The 17219-nt window shown below is 46.8% G+C and overlaps 1 protein-coding gene across 15 annotated transcripts in view; it reads left to right on the forward strand.

The window, feature by feature from the left end:
* The first annotated feature begins 735 nt into the window (after positions 1 to 735).
* DOCK3 (dedicator of cytokinesis 3) overlaps positions 736 to 17219 on the forward strand; it is a 283266-nt gene continuing 266782 nt past the window's right edge. For all 15 annotated transcript variants that reach the window (XM_040646478.2, XM_040646487.2, XM_040646480.2 and 12 more), the window contains exon 1: positions 736 to 815. In XM_040646478.2, the coding sequence (XP_040502412.1) occupies positions 779 to 815 (37 nt within the window). In that variant the 5' untranslated portion in view covers positions 736 to 778. The remainder of the gene's footprint in view (positions 816 to 17219) is intronic.

Consider the following 17219-nt stretch of genomic DNA (forward strand, 5'->3'; position numbering starts at 1 on the left):
GAGCAGAATGTGGATCTTGTGGTGTTTAAACGGGCTCCTTGTGAGCAGCCCTGAGATCCAGGCTGCGACCATTCGGGCGCCCTCAGCTCCCATCCCCCTAGGGTAGCGATTGGCTTTCTGTGCTTTTTGAAAGAATTGTAGCTCGTGGGTCGGTTTTAGTACCGGTTTTCGCTGGAGAACGACGCAGCGCGACACGGTTCCCGTCAGGCCCTGCGCTGAGGAGGCGCGGCCCGGCCCTGTCAGTGCCGCCCCCGCGCCTCGCGCCTCGTGCGGCCGCGCGGGAGGAGAGGGGAGGGAAACGGAGGGCGGCGCGGTGCGAGCCGCGCGTGCGCGCAACGCTTCATCGGCGGGGGGGCGCGGCAGCGCGAGTCCTTCGGCGGCGGCGACGACGACGACGGTGGCGACAGGAGCGGCGGCAGCAGGGCTCGGGGCCGAGGAGATCGGCGGGACCGCGCTGGGAGAGCTGCCGGGCCGGCGGCAGGGCCGGCGGCGGGCGCTGTGGTGAAGCGCGGCCGCCGCCGTCTGCGCGCGGGCGGGCGGGAGGGGGGCGATCTCCCCCCCTCCCCCCCCACGCACCTCAGGTCTCCTCAGGCCGGGACCCGCCGGGCGCGGGCAGCCTGAGGCGGGGGCTGCGCTGCGGCGGCCACGGAGCTGCGCCCCCGCTGAGGGAGAAGGAGGAGGAGGAGGAGCTGCAGCCGCCCCCGCTCCATGAGCGGCGCCCGCCCGCCCCGCTCTGCCCAGGGGACCCGCGGCCGGCGGCCGCCGCAGCGCCAGCAGCATGTGGAGCCCGACCGAGGAGGAGAAATACGGAGTGGGTAGGTGCCACCGACCCCCCTTCCCCCCCCCCTTCCGCTGCCCTGTCATCCCCCCAGCACCGCCTGCCACCGTCCCCGGCCTCGGGGCGCTGTTCGCTCCGGGGCCCGATGGCGCCCGCCGGCATCGAACGCGTCCCTCAGCCCTTCGTTCCCCGAACGCGCGGTTCTCTTTCCTCCGCGCCTTCATCCGCCGCGGTGTTGTTTATGTGGAGTTGGGCTCCGTGGCGGTGTCATTAGGGGGCGGCAGTGCTGCACCTGCGGCGGGAGCGGCGGGGCCGGGCCGGGGGCGCGGGGCTACGGGGCCGATTGCGTTCCGTTGCCGCCCGCCGCTCGTGGCTCTCCGCGCCACCGCCAGTCCGGTGTGCGCCGAGCCCAGAGGGCACCGCCGGTGGCTTTGGGTTTTTTGTGTTTTTTTTTTTTTTTTTTTTTTTTAATGCTAGGGCTGTGAATGCGGTGAGAGGTTCCCGGTAGATGTGGAAGGGCCGTGCATCCCTGAAAGAAAACGCACGCTTCGTTTAGCTTCGTTTTTATTTTGCTTTAGCGTGTGTTTTTAAATGGTTCACGAACTATCCGCTGTATAATGATGATAATAAAAGTAGGCAGCGTGTGCCTAGTTTGCTTCCTGAACGTCTTGTTATAGTTAGCAATCGTCTGTATAGGGTTTTTTAAGTTCCACAGTGGGTTGTGGTCAGCGGTTTCTGCAAGTATGAAAAATGCCCTCTGCCTTGCTACAGAGATCCGACCCGCGCTGTTAACGTGGGCTTTGGACGGTCGGAGTGCACGCAGTTAGAAGGCGCAATGCCGGTGGTGCTGAAAGCAAGCTCTGAGCGTGCCAGCCAGCAGCAGAACGCACCGGAATGCTTTAGTTTGCTGTAGCACCCTGTGCAGCATGGATTTGGCTTGGTGCGTCCCACACAGCTTCTGTAATAAACAGGTGAATTAAGAATTCACTTCTGTTTAAAAAACAAACCAAGCAATTGAGTGTGGTGTGTTAGATGAGAAGCTGCAGGGCAATATGTAATCACCAGGGTTATGTAAAATTAACAAATTGCATTGCGCTTTGTGTGGTTGTTTGGAGGATGCAAAGTATCTGAAACTTGTTGGTATGGAAAGCCCTGGTGGAAAGCCGCCCCTCTTGTCCTGGTGCTAAACTTGCAGGTGTCGTTGCAATGTATGCTTCAGAAAACAATCCCTCATCTTTCACGTCCTGCTGGTTTTCCTCCTTTCTGTGGTCGTTTTTCCTTGCCGTGAGATGCCGGCGTGGTGGGTTTGGGACTCAGAGGTTTGAGCTCTGCTTGGCCAGTGAGGGTAGGTGGGAAATGCCGCTCGTGTCAGGAGTTTGGTGCCACAGGTGGGGGCAGTGCTGGGGCTGCACGGGGAGCTCTGTTAGCCCTCACGTGTCGGGCGTGCTGTGCTGCAGGAGGTGTAGGTGTAGTTCTGTTGTTGTTGGGAGATGGGTTGCCAAAAATATAAAAGGGAAGCAAACTAGGTTTTGATTTCTTGAAATCTTGCTGATTTAAGTTATTCCAGTTTCACAAACAAAAGAATGTATGCTAAAGCGATTTTGTTTGGTATGAGTTGCTGATGTGAGCTTATGTCCTGGGCTTTATTAATTTGTTTTTATTTATCACTGTTCATCCCAAGAAACCCTGTGTGCTTTTCCCCATACACTCTTCAAGCTCTGAAATGTTCCTGATGTGCCTTTGCACTAAGGCAGTGTGTGTCACATCCCTGCTGGGGGGAGGTATGCTTCCAACTCCTGCAACACAACACATAGCTCTCTGGTGAAATACAGCAGTGCCCCTGGGCAGGCCTGGCTGCCTGCTCTGTGCTTTGGGCACAGCAACGCTATGCCACGATGTAGATAATTTGGATGCAGTTCTCTGTATTGAAAGTAACTCTTGATTTGTGCCTCCCTCTCATTTCACCCTGGGTGACAAATGATGAAATATATCGTCAGTCCATGAAACTGCAGCATTATCTCTGTAACTTCCAGTGCTCTGCGTGGTATTATGATGTGGAATACCGATGGAAAAGTCACGAGACTGTGGCATTTACATAGACTTTTTTTTCAGGAAGATACCACGTTTCCCCTCTCAGCATGTCGATACAGAGGGTTTTGTATTCTGCAGTGGCTTTCAAAGAGTTTCAGAAGACATTTGTCACACGCTTGCTGGCACCCTTCACAGCTACGCCGACTCGTTACTGCATGAGAATTCATTAAAGTTATTGATGGAACATCAGCAGCTTTCTGGCAGATCTGAAGTTCTCATGCCCATATAGCTGCAACTGAAGAAGCCTTGGATGCCTGCAGCTCTTGCACACAACTCCTCGCATACTTTGCAGCAAAGACACTCAGAAATTGCTTGGGCTATTCAAAATAAAGAAAGAGGAAAAACTCCACTGATGCGGCTGAAGTTCTTCCTTGCTTGCCCTTCCCTGCTACTATCTGCAGTCTGTTGTGACTGTTTCCCTTCAGCTCCATGTAGAAATGCTTGTATGCAGTGTCTGTGCTCCCAGCTGGCACTGGGAACACGCCCTGAGGTTGGCAGCAGCTCTCCTGTGGGCACTGCTGAGCACAGCCCATTGTGCACACTGCTGCTCATCTCTCTGAGTGGGTTATTGCAGATAACGAACTCTCCAGCCCCCTAGTGTTGTAGTGGTTCTAAAGCATCTCTCTTAAAGAAAGTATTAGTTGCATCAGGCTTCTGAAGCAAATATTCTGTAATAAAGAAAGAAAAAGCTAAGCAGGTGAAAGAGACCCCTCTAGTAAATAACTGCTAATTAAAATTTGGCAGATGCTTGTGAGCTGTTTATCTAATTAATTAAGCTGTAAATTTTTGCTGCTTTATATCTGTGCAGGGAACACGTTTAGGTGATCCTCAAAAAAAACCCCGAACTAAAGATACAAGTAGTTGGTCCTGTACTTTGTGGCTGGCTGTACTGAACGTGTGGGTGCTAAATCACTGAGAAGCAGGAAAACCTGCCTGCATGAACAGCACCTGCTGCTGTTTTGTTCGGAGTTACTGGGTTAAAATCTGTTGATTGCTTTATTTGCACAAAGTGATTTTTGTGTATTTATTTTCATTAATCAATTGGTGAGAATAAGAAGTAAATCTCTAAGCATGAATGCACAAAACAAATGCTTCCGTTGCTGCTAGGAAAGGCTGGAGCATCTTAATGTCCCAGTTACAGTGTGGTACTGCAGCTTCTGCTTTTTGATCAGTATCTTCATTTTCTTTTTCCTGCTGCTATATGTTGGCTTGCACATCTTGCAGTTCATAGTAACGTATTATAAAAGCAAAGCTGTAGAACTTAGAAAAAAGTCTGCCTTGCCTCCATGCAGCTCCTGCCATCGTGCTCAGTTCTTACCCCCTCACGTGTTAGGCAGCAGGTAGGTGAAGTAGTGCTTCAAGGTAACGGGCATTGCAGGTTGTCTGCATCACTGAAGCGGTTTATTACATGTTTAAAATGAGGAGGTTCCAGAGAGGTGGAAAAAAGCCTCTCCAAAATTGGAAAAAACTCCGTGTTTGGTGGAGAGGAGGCCCTGGGCAGCCTGGTCTGCTGGGGTCAGCCAGCCCATGGCAGGGATGGGGCTGGGAGGTCCCTTCCAACCCAAGGCACTCTATGGTTCTGAGAGTTGATAAGTTGGGAAGCAATATCAGTCACTGCAACTGGGTTCTGTGTTGTGGGATGTAGATCGTATTTCATCTTCTCCTTCTTACCTTGCTGCCAGCAGCTGTAACAGTCTGGCAACACCAGGGATGTGACTAAGGATATTTTCAGTGATCTGCCTTGGGACCGAAGCCATACGGAGGGATGTGCTCATAAACCTCGGAGTAACAGTTTTCTGGGAGGTGATGGTAGCAACTGTGGGCTTGCTGATTTCTCTGGAAAACTGGGTGGTCAGTGCATTGGAGTAGTTCCGAGTTCCATTATTTTGCCCTGAAGAACATGGTTTTTCATTGTGATCTTGAGAATGAGCAAATGAATTCATCGGTCAGGGGTCATAAAAGAAGTACATAAATGTTATTTGACTGAATGAGAAATGAATCACAGCTCCTGAGGTGCATGTGAGCAGAGACTTTCAGTATCGACAGGAAAGCTTAGCAAGGCTTCATTTAATGGAACAAGCAGTGCAGTTTCAGTTCAGTGTACGTCTGTACTTCTGTTACTGAGATAACCTGGGATTGGATATGCTGTTTTGTGGGAAGAGATGAATGTATCTTGGCTCATTTACCATAGAAAACAGCAACCAGATGACAGCATAGCTACTCGTGTGAAAAACTGGTCTGCAGAGCTGGATGAGAAGTGACCTATTACTAGTTTGAGATCATCTAAATGCTAGCTGCCCACGTTATGGTAGAAGCTAGCCAAGATTTTCTAGCTATGGGAGAAATAAGGTTGAAAAGAAGGTTTTCACATCATGTACGAAGGCAAGGAATCAGGCATTTACTTTAGCAGTTTATTGTGCGGTTTGTATGGAATGTTGTGTGATGCTGGTGTAAGGAGTTGGAGTGTTGCAATATGGGTTCTAACGTTTCATGCTTCAATGTTTTTCAGAGCACTTTGCTCGCCCATGCTTGCGCTGCGGGATGTGCTTGGCCAACACCTTCAGGACTTCTGCTGTTCGCTGGTGGGACGGGGAGAAAGCTCTCTGGCCCTGTCCACAGTCAGGCTCACTTCCTAAGGATGACAGTCCTCAGGTGTACGAGCTGCGTGTACTCACCTAGCTGTATCTCTTCACTTCCACAGGGAGTTGGCAGTCTCAGACATACTCTTCCTACAAATGTTATGAAAGTTGCTGATGGGATGGGAAAGAAAGAATTTTCTAGTGATCTGCAGTAGAAGTGCAAGGAGAGGAGTACAAGGAGAATAGATAATAAAGTTCTCTAAGGAGTTTTCCTAGTCCAACTTGTTTGTTTTCTGGAGGACATGGAGGGGGAGCTGTTAGTGTGAGCGTGGAGTGACCAGGAGCTGCTTTGAGGGCAGGAATGGGTCTGGGTAGAGACTGACACTGTATTGGCTTTGTCCTGGAGTTACGTGTGAAAGGGAATGGGAATATAAGTGCCCATTTGTAGGAAGCTAGGCTTGTGTTTGTTCAAGAAATAAGTTCATTGGTTTACTTCTTTTATGTAGCTGTGCTCTGGAACGGTCTCAGCAATGTGTTTGTTGGTATTTAAATGCCCACAGAAAGAGGATCTTTGGGAATGAGGAAGGACGTTTCTTCCCCTTGTCTTCATGAGCACGTGAGGTTGACCTACAGCAGTTTTTCTGATTGGGATGTTACCCAGTGGTTTGCAATAGTTCTGGTGGGAAAGAGCTGTCAGTGCCCGATGACCTCCAGCCCTTTAATCAGAGTCATATACAGCATTTCATAGATGAAATGGGAGATCTCAGCTGTGGGTGTGAGAACATTGACAAAGGAATTGAAAATCTGAAGGGTTATTCAGCTGTTATAGATTTTGCTGCAACTTCTCATGCTTCAGATCAAATGTTTGGTGATTTATAGGTTGATAAAGTTTGTATTGCTTTCTCAGTTGTAATTTTCACTGCACAAGAGGCTGAAGGAAGCATGTGGTAGGATCTTGTTCAAAGGCAGGTGCACTGATTGCTTTTGTTACGAATCAGTTTGAATACCACTGTGTTTTATTCCGTTTCAAAATCTGTGTGCATGCTGAACCTCAAGGCAGGGAGACGAAAGACCTGAACCAAGTGAGAGATGTTACAATCAAACCTCTCTTCAGGAATTTGGAAGCCAAAATCAACTCAGTAATCTCCTCTGAGGTCCTAGAAGCATCCCTTAAGCTCTCTGCAACTGTAGACCTGTTACCTGTGTTATTTTAAGCAGACTCCAGACAAAGCACGGTAAAGGCTGTAGGAAGGCTGATAGCTGCGGGCTGAGCAGGCTGAGGGCTTTGCAGCGCATGGAGGCCATTCCCTCTTGTCCTGCTTCAGTGTTTCTTCACTCTTCTCTGGACTCTTGGAGCACTGGGCCTTAAGGAGGGCCGTGGCGGGTGCTGCTGGGCACAGAGGCAGGTTGTTGTGCTGTCAGTGGTAAGCTGGTGCCAGCACTCTGACACAGAAACAAAGGTTTCTCTAGATCTTATGATGTAAGGGAGGCTATGCACAGTGTTAGTGCTGGTAGTGGTGATTTTTTTTTTCTAAATTTGCTTTTTTTTTTTTTTAATACAAGTCAGTGAGTTACCCAGCTTATGTCATGATGATTTTGCCAGCTGTTAATTTAGTACTCCTCCTCTTTTTGTCTTCTGATCTCTTTAATGAAGCCTTACATACACATCAGACCAGAAGGAACAGCTGATTGAACAGGAGGGGGTTGAAAACAGAAGTGGCTTTTTACAGGCCTGTTTGTATGCACCCCAACACCCCGTCCTTCATGACGCTGAAGGATGTGGGCTGTGCTGTCAGGAGATCTGCCACAGGAGAGTACTACAGACACGGCTAAGTAGGGACTGCTGAGCACTGCTGGGTGTGCTCCTGGCAGCAGGGCCTGGTGCTGGGAGGCTGATGCTGTTTGTTCTGCCTGTGCTCTTCCTCACGGGGGATGCTGCCTGTGGCAATAACTGCATGAGGCTGCCTGCCTCAGCTCAGTGTGTTCTCCTTTGTGTAACTTGGGTGCAGGGCTTTGTCACGTGTGCAGGGGGGAGTGCAGGCACAAGTAAGACAGTGTCAGCCAGCATGGGAGAAAAATTCCCTCAGAATACACAAATTACTGTAAAAACCACTTAGGTTGCTCTGAAAGTAATGCTGCCTATTTATTGCCATGGAAACGACAATAGATACAAAGAGCACAATAGCACTGTTGGATAGGGCACATACTCAGAAGAGTATTTTTCAGAACAGTCACCACCTTTAGCAGACTTGCACGGATGTGCAGATTGAGGTGCTCTTTGTTCCATGGTGTGACAGCTGTGCATGGCCTATCGGAATATGCCTTGTCTGTCATGTCATTGTCACCACTGCTGAAATGCACCACCCACCACCTCCCTGTGCTCACATCCACTGTTTGCTCCATCAACATTCAAGTGCCCATGAGTGTCAGTAGGTGCCATTTTTTTTGCATGGAGGAATTCAGTGACACACCTTTGTTTCATATGCACTTCCATGTCAGATGCTGGTTTTTTTTTTCAGACTGCCCCTCTGCTGCCATCTGTCACACAGCAACAGCATATCACAGAGCATTGCTGGAAAGGTTCACCCTCTGCTGCCATCGAACCAATTAATTTGTTTTTGGTTAAAAAAGAAGTAAATTATTTCAATCATGAGCAAAGGACGCAGTAAGAGAGAGTATTTTAGTCACATGTCAGATGATGTTGATAGCATTAAGCGATGTCCCTTTGCTGGCGTCAAGATTAGAAGACAGAACGATTCTGTAGACCTTGTGAGGAAAGCATCTCCTGCTCTGTCAGATAAACGCATCATTTCATGGAAGCTCAGTAGGAAACAGATGAACAAACAAATGAAAGTTCTCATGTGTGACTCGAGAGGTTTCTTAGCAGTGTTGCAGGCCATCTTCAGATCTCCCCACGAAGTTCTTGTGTTGCAGACTGTGTAGGCGATGATATTTCTGCACCCCAGCTGAAAACCCTACCTGAACCTAAATGCACTCTTTTCCGCCATCGGGACTGGGAGTTGTATGGTGTAGTTGGTGTAGAATGGGGGCTGGGGTGGGCAAGGAGGGCAGAAAGGAGCCTGTTTGTGCCAGCTGCTTTTTGGGGAGCTTTGGGGAAGGGTTTGCAACTGCTCCTCAGGACAGCCCAGTGACAGGGCATGGAGCAGTGGTCCCTTACTGTCAGGGACATGAGTTCTTGCACCACTGGCAGCCAAGTGCTTGAGCAGGCTGCCTGGAGAGGTAGAGCCACCTTTGTCGTCCAGGACAGCTGGTACTCAGCTGGTTTCTTTTGTTTCCTGGTGTTCAGCAATACATTGGAGCTCTTGCTGGCTCACGCTGTTGGTGAGGAATGGTGGGGTTCTCCCCTTTGTAGGCTGTCATGAGGTAGCCCCTGTCCCTTCTCTAAGGGGACAAAAAGGGGCTGCCATGGTCCTTCCACAGAGAGGGGATGGTGTGTGGGTGGGGGACTTCTCTCCTGGGGGAACAGAACGGAGGACCCGGTAGCTGGGAGTCGATGCACATGGGAAGGTGAGCGACCAGCACTGGTGCCTGCAGGGCTGGGAGCTGGAAGTCAGCTCCTTAATATAGGTGAGAAAGTGGACACCGCTGTGGGCTTTTTGTTTCAATCCTACCTCTTGTCACCGGGATGTGCAAAACTATTTTAAACAGCTCCTGATTTTTGAGCCTAATCTCTATTTTTATCTAGGAGGGTGGGGGAAGGATGCTCGCAATAATTCACTTTGCTAGTGAATGATCACCTTTCTTCTCAGGCATCTGTTTCTTTTTTTACACAACTATTTTCCTAGCATGACTCAGGAGGAGGAGGCGGCGTTGCTAGGCAGCCGTGCGAGTGCCCTGCGGATGCCGTGCGATGGCAGCAGGCCTGCCTGCAAGGATGCGCTGCTGCAGGGCTGCGCTGCCGGCAGCTCCCGGCCCGGGCTCTGTGTGCACCGTGCAGCATCCTGGCAGCAGCAACTGCTGCCTAGCAACTGCTAGCTGGCCCCAAATACCTTCACTTAATTGTGCTGTAATTTGAGTAATACTCAGTGCCTCGCGTTTAGCAAATTCCCTTCAATTCTGCAGTATTTATTTTCTTCCTCATGATTTGCCATAGAAGTTCATAAAGACCATTAATAAGGTCAAAAAATTCTTTAGCTCTCTTCTAAGGCGAGTCTTTTGTTTAATCCCTTCTCTCCTATTGTAACGTTTGGATGGCTTTTAATCAGCTTTTGATAATCTTTTTTTGGTGTGTGTGTATTACATTAGTGCCTGGCAGTTCCAATCGGATTAGAGCCCTGTTCTGTGGTGTGTGCCAGCACACTGAGAGATCCCCTCCTGCACACCCTGCATGTACCTGGGTAGCCGGTTCTTGGGGTTGTAACTGGGCTCATCCTTTCCCTTGTACCGAACCTCTTTGTGTTGTCCTTCTTACTCCACCAGCAGAGCGTTCTGGAGGTGTTTGCTTCTAGATTTCTTTGTAAACATACCTGCTGAATGGGGCCTGATCTTGCGCATAGCTTTGGCTGTCTCAAATTAATTTCTGACAAATAGTTGGTCATGCAGATACTAGGAAGGTATATTGTGAGGGTGAAAATATTCTTCCAGGTATTTGTAGAATGAAATGAGAACATTTTCATATAAATTTCCCTGTGGTTCTGTTCCATTGTCAAATTATCATCCAGGTCTGACAAGGTAAGCTCTGGAGCTGCCAGGCTTCATCAAGCTGTTCCTCAAAAAAATCAATCACAATGACCTTTAATTTTTGATAAAAATCTGAAGGTTTTTTTTCCTTCATAATCTATTCTTTGGCCTTTTAAACAATCAGGCCTACAACGTTCTGTTTGCAGGAACTCCTCCTTTTTGTAGGCAGAATGGCTGCAGTTCTGTGGGGCTCACAGTGACAAGTTTGGGCAGTAGGGGTCCTTTCCCCCTGTAGGGGGTTGTGCAGCACAGGTGCCTCGCAGGCAGGTGAAGCTAGATGTTGGCCATTAGGTGAATGTTTCCTTGTCATATTGCTGTGACTGAGACCTTTCCCTGGCTACAGTATGCAAGTATGAGGACTCAAATAATTGAAAAATATATTTCTTAGAAGAGACTACTAAAATGTCACCAAATGAGACCATTTAAAAATTATAAATGGTGTGGACAGGAAGAACTGAAATTACTTGTTTGCTCTTTGTTTTAATACAAGGCAGAGAGCACTCGTAATGCCAGATCTGAACAAATAGAAGTGTTTTCTGTGTGCTGCATGAGTAAAGTGTGCAGTCCTGGGGTGATGTGGGTGTTAAAGTTGTGGGAAAGCATCTGGGTGGGTGTGGAGAGGAACAGGTCTGGAAATGCACTGTTTTATACATGTGTAAATTGTAATGCTGGTGAGAACTACCTTAGGGAGTCCCGATCCCAACATTGCTCAAGTTGTGCAAAGCTGCATCTTCATACTTGTGCCTTTCCCTCACCTCCTTGTTTTAGCCTCTATTAAGAGAAAGGGATTTACTGCTCTCCCCTAGTTTGCCCGGGGACTGTATTGTCGTGTAGGTACTGCACTGGGGAAGACAGAGTTCATCTTATTCATCTGTTAAAACTAGCTTATGCTGTTTGACAGTAGATGCTTCCAATACATGTATTCATACTAAAAAAGCTGTTTAGGGAAAAGGTGAAAAATGCTACCTGGAGTATCACTTCTTCCAGGAACCTTCCTCCAGTTTGGACATACATTATAAAGCAATGAAAATGAGTTGGAAGTATTTTCTGATATATTTCTAATCATGCAATTAGTTGTTTTCAGAGTGACCCACTCTAACATTTCTGAATTGAAGGAGTCAGAAACATTTCAGGCAAAGTTTAGTATTGCATAGACAAATGAAGCAAGCAGACAAATCCCTGTGCAGGCTGTGGCATGGAGCAGATCCATTGTGAAGCTAATGGCTTTATACTCTTCTGTAGGTCCTGTGAAATTCAAGAGGCTGTTACATGTGCTTACCTAAAGTAAGTGTGAAATTCTGAGCTGGTGGGATACAGCTGTGAGTTTGAATATGGTTATATGTTATAAATTATAAAGAATTTTGGTCAAATGTAATGATGGCTGGAAAACTGGAAAGAACTGTTGTAAAGGCCAGGAAGCTTTGTCTGTGGAAGCTATGAATAAGCACTGATATGCTGAAAGTTTGCAAGATGGTGATTGTTGCAATAGAAGGGGTATAAGAACTTCATTTTTGGTGTAACATTATGCAACCAAAAATGACCATATGACTGAAAAGATTGATGTGGTCACTGCTGGTAGTGTGAAATGTTACGTTTAACATATTGTGGGTTTGTTTGAGCAGCAGTGATTTCCACTGTGGAAGAAAACATGTCAGAAATAAAGCAAAGGGAAAAAATGAAAAAGCCCAACTTTATGATGAGAAAAATGTAACTGAGGTCTGAAGAAGGCACAAGGGAGCAATGGAAGCATGGAAACCTCTTGAACTAGTTTCCATGTTTTGTTTTTCAGCCCTCATTTAAATAAATACTTCTAATTTTCACTGTTACATTTGGGAATGTGTGGAGGGAGAGGGCCCTATTCCCTTATGAAAGCAAACAAATGGCTTACTGTGGGCTGAGCTCTATCTTGTCTTGTAAATAGTTCATTATGCAACGTCAAAATATTTTTGTAGGCTTTACTGTGATGTGTGGAAATAGGTTGCAGAAGAAAAAGGAAAGATGGGCACAGGGTGCATACCTACACCAGTACATAGTGCTGCAAAGTAGTTTTGCTTATATACACAGAGTACTGCTCTTTGGGAGCAGTTATGCAGCTGGATTCTGCTGGAGCCCACACGTGGCTGTGCTGTACTGCACAGCACTGGGGCATTTTCCTCTTTTCCTTTCAGCTTCTCCCACTGCTCCCATAAAAATGTGGCACGAGTCTTAGTAAGTTTATCGTGCAGTTGCTGCAATCCGTTTGAGAAGAAAAATGATCTGTGGAAGCGTTGAGGCCCAGGTGAGCCTGGGTGGGGAAGCTGGGACATAGAAATTGGATAAGAAGCAATTTCAGAAAGCAAGATATATTATCAACTGTGCCACTGCAGAAGCGAAAGCAGCTCTGTTGTCTGGCTGGGCAGCAGAGGGTAATAATGAGACATGAAATCTAATGTTTCTCTAACAGTGAATTGTATCCTCTTTTACCTTAATAGCGTTCAGGTAAGGTCACAAATCAATAACAAGGGACAACTGAAGCTCAATTTGGGATTCCCTAAGGACAGTGTGGGAGGCATCCTGTCAGCCCAGCCAAACATTCAGCTCCTTTGGTCTCTCCTTGGCAGTGACCTGCAGCACATGTTTCCAGTGGAGGAGCACAGCATGATTAGCCAATGGGATGCCTCACCAGGACCTTAATACTCTCTTGGTCAGGAGCTGCTGAACCTGAGGTGGCATGCATCCATTAATTTGTCCCCTTTCCTTTTGGGTTTGGGAGATCTTGTTTCTTTTTAACACCCAGTGCCATCTTGTGTGGAGTTTCACAGTTTAACTCTGCCCCATATTGAATGTAGTTTATTTAAAGTTCTGAACTCATTGCAGCCATTTTGTTTGACATAGCTGTACTCTTTGTACTGGAAAGGATGGGTGACTTGTTCCCTGTCAATGTGTTCTGTGCAACTTAGCAGCTACACAAGGCATGTCTGTCCTGTGGCTGCCCCCCACCCCAGGCCATTGTGGCTGTGGCTTTTCCCACAGAGCAGCCCTGCCCTGGGTGTACACCCATCACTCACCTACAACCAAACACCCATTGGTGTAACGTTAACTCTGCCTGGGCTGGAACTGGGGCACAGGGTTCAGGGCTGTGCTAACTCTAGTTATGGCAAATAAATTAATGTGTTTTGATGTGTTGGCTAAACACAGTCCAGAGAACAGCAAAAAACATGCAGCTTTGCTTTCCATTTGCTTAAGGAATTTGAGAATAAACTTCAAGAGTGCTGAAAAAAAAAATATATATATATTTATATATTTGTGGATCTGTTTTTGGTCAATACCTGTACATTTTCAAATGGAATGTATGGAGTTGTAATCAGATACTCAACTCAAAAATCTGATCAGTCCCCAAGCTGGACTTTTATATGCCTCATCTTAGCAGAGATAAATGTCCCTCACTTGCCAATTGCACCTCATTCATGTCATCACTTTTTGGCACTACGTACATTTGTGAAGATGAATTATCAAAGGTGATGTGCAGGAAGAGTAAAATTTCATCAGAAATCTCTGAGCACCTCGAGAACTCAGTAAGAATTGCAGCTACCTCCATGGAACCAGTCTGATGCATTAGTGTTACTAAAACAAGGTCACATACTGCACTAGTTTCATTTTTGCTACTCTCCTTCTTTAATCTTCTAATAAAAATGTAAAAAAAAAAACCTAAAAAAAGTTATACATTGACTATTTTATATATTCTATATGCAGACCAAGACAATTCCTCTTCACTCAGCATGGCCCAGGCAAGCCAGAAGGTTGGACACCCATGAGTTACACTCTGCACCTCTGTCAGCTGTCAGTCTTAGCAGTGGAAGCATCTTATCCTGGTTAATAATTCATCGTGTAAAAGCTCTTGTGCCATGTTTGCAGCATCTTGTCTCACTTCTTTCTACCTTTCCATATGGTGTTCTGTCCTTTTTGGCAAAGGATATGTTTTTGGTGAAGAGGAAAACTGGCACATGGTGGTTTGCTGTGAATCTTACACAGCACTGTATATAATTGTCTTGCCTCTTTTCCCAAGATAGTGTTCTGCTGTGCCATGCAGGGAGGGTTTGGAGGTGCCTGAGCTGATGCCAGGAATTGTTAATATCAGTTCTGGGCTTCTGCTCAGAGTGGTGGGAGCAAGGTGAGAGACTGTGGGTTAGACGTGAGGTTAGGATTGTTCATCCCTGTGTGGATGGACTGAACGGCATCTGTCTGCAGCACGTGTTCCTGTTAGGTCCTTCTGCAGTGCTGCGTCACCCCATGTAGCAGCAAAACTTAGTCACTTGGCTACTTCCCAGCTTTCCTGGATCACTGAGAAATATTTTAATAAGAAAAGGCTTCAACATGGATCCCTTTAGAGCTTCCTGGTCAGACTCAGAAATAAATCAGCTCTCTCTCTCTACTAGTTTCTGATCCATGCAAATGCCTTCCCCCTTTGTCATAGCCAAGCTCAGTTTCTGCAAGAGCTTCAGATGTTTCAGAACAGCCCCTTTTCTAAAATCCTGGGAGGTTGTATTGAGTGAATCTTTCTCATCCATATAGCAAGCAGCTTCTTTAGTTACCTAATGTGAGGAATCACTTAACTATGCAAAAACATACCAGCTCCTTCTGAAGGTGCCATGTTTGTCTGTGCACCCTTCAATGCTGTTCTTTAGAAACGATTTCTCATACTGCAGGTAACTTGTAATGCAGCTGCTCGTACTGTCACGGCCTTTCACTAAGCAAGGGAAACATTTCTGAGTTTGTCCTCTCCTGTTGGGTCTTTGGATTTCCTAACTATTTCTCCTTGTCCATCTGTTCCTGCATGTTACACCCCTGATCTCTTCCTGTTCTCTGCCACAGCTGGAGATGGTCCTCCTGTGCAGATGAGTTTGTGCCCTTCTCTTTACAGTTTGCAGAGAAAGGTGTTTCTTTTGCTGTGGCCCAGCAGTTCAAGCAGCACAGTTAAAGCATTTGTGTCCTGGTGATGGTTACTGTGTGTGGTCAAAGCTTTCCCCTTGGGTGGAGTTCTGGTTTAACTGCTGGCGGAAACTAAATTCTTTGGCATCCTTACAAACTTGGCTGTTGAGAAGGGGTTTAATACCTGGAAGTAGATGCTGTGTGTTTCAGCAATCTGTCTAGAGTCTGGGAGGGGTTGCTGATACCTGCTGAGTGGTGGGGGTAGGCTTTGCTGCATGGCTGTTCTGGAGATGCATTTCTGCTTCCCTCTGGGAACAGATGATAGGGACTGCTTGAGTGATGGGCGGTCTGGGGGAGTTCGTTCTGGTGTGGATTGCTCTGTAGGAAGCACGGAAGTCAGATACTGGAGCCCCGTCTGTAAATTATTTTCCTTTGAAAGTCTCAATTATTCTGTATTTCCCACCCATATTTGTGTTCATTCCTTTCAAGTAACACTGCAGAGAAGAACTGCATGCCTAGAAGTGACTTTGTAAATAAGATTGTGTTTCATTAATGTGTTTTTCGTTATTAAAAAGGTAACATCTGTAACTTTGGCAATAACCTTTGGAGTCGTATATCAGACTGCAGAGCAGCCACAGAGTTCTGGGATTCTGTCACAGTCAGCAGCTATTTTTGCAGTTCTTTTTTGATTTCAGAGATGATAAATTGTGGGTCGTGTTGAATAGTTGTACAAGATACAGCTTTGTGCAGTCAGTCAGCTTACTTGGGTTTGCTTTCACTTAGGTTAGTGTGGCTGAAAAGTCTCTTAAGGTCTGGTGTCTGTTACTCCGAAAGTGTCTATCTGGCTATTTGTATACCTTATTGGTGATTGAAATTGTCCATCACAGCAGGTTTGCATAGCTCACAGATTTATTGATGAAGGAGCTATTTTGCTTACTGCTCTATGGACAGTGAGGAACGTGAGGTGCATAGTTTTTTATTTGAGAACTTAATGGACATCCAGATTGTACCCACCCATTGTACCCAGATGGACAAAGATCACTTCTGTTCTCTGTGTTTTATTTTTCCTTCTTCTTCTGAGTCAGGTGGGCATAAGAAAATGGCTCGGAGTGTCTCCTGAGTGGAACAGCCTGAATTTTGCAGAGCTCCTGTTGTATCGATGCAGTACAGCCTTTATGAGGTTTTCTTCATGTTGCCAGCAGAAACATCTAATAAATGAACAATTTCCTTCTATAAATTAACAAATCTATTAGAATGATTTCTTATAGGGCTAAATATACGTAAGTCGTTATTCCCTATTAAGAAAAAAGAAATAATAAGAATTTAAAGGTCACTTGTGTGGATTGCTGGAGGGGCAAGGAGAAGCCGCCAGAGCTCTGATGGTGGCCTGCTGGTGGGCAGCTGCTGGGAGAAGCATGAAGTGATTTTTGTTGATTGAAAACTATAGCTGTGAGTTCTTTGTGGGTGAGTTCTCCATTACTGCAGGGTGGGTCTAATCGTTGTGTTGCCTGGCTTCCTGGTTAGCTGCTGGCAGTTCTGCACAAAGCAGCTCCAGTCATAAGGGATTCAGTGGCTTTGACACAAAAAGGCGTTCAGGGTGGAGGTGAACTGCAGCTCCATCACAGGGAGATGTCTCAGCTGTAGCCGAGTGCTTGTATTTAAAGGGAGCATTCTCTTACAGTGGGAAAGGCTGGCACTCAGTGCAGGTTGTGGTCCCAGCCCTTGGGATCCTACCAGTGGCACTGTGTTATGTGCAGGTGCCAAGCAGCCGGTCCATGGGCTCTGGGCCTGTGTGCTTAGGGCAGAGGGCTTGGGTGGCTGAGTTATGTCTTTGCCTGCGTGAGTTTGTACGTGCTGATGGGCAGACATGGGACTTGGGGCGGGGGGGAGTGGGGAATAAATCAGTTTTTGAATTTGTGTTTAAAATGGAGGTTAATTAAATTATCTTGAAAAATGTTTCAGAAGTTCGGTGCGGTAGTTCTTGAGAAATACGGATTCCTTTGTATTCTTCAGGGTATCCAGTTAAACATCGTAGTACACATTGGTATCGGGTTTTCCTGGTGAATTAGCTGCACAAATGTTAATTGCGATGGTTGCAACTTGAAGGAAATTGATTACAGCACTTCGTTATTTTCTTTGAAGTTAGGACTGTGTGCCCTGAT

This window comes from Gallus gallus, chromosome 12 (genome assembly GCF_016699485.2).
Source record: "Gallus gallus isolate bGalGal1 chromosome 12, bGalGal1.mat.broiler.GRCg7b, whole genome shotgun sequence".
Classification (NCBI taxonomy): domain Eukaryota; kingdom Metazoa; phylum Chordata; class Aves; order Galliformes; family Phasianidae; genus Gallus; species Gallus gallus.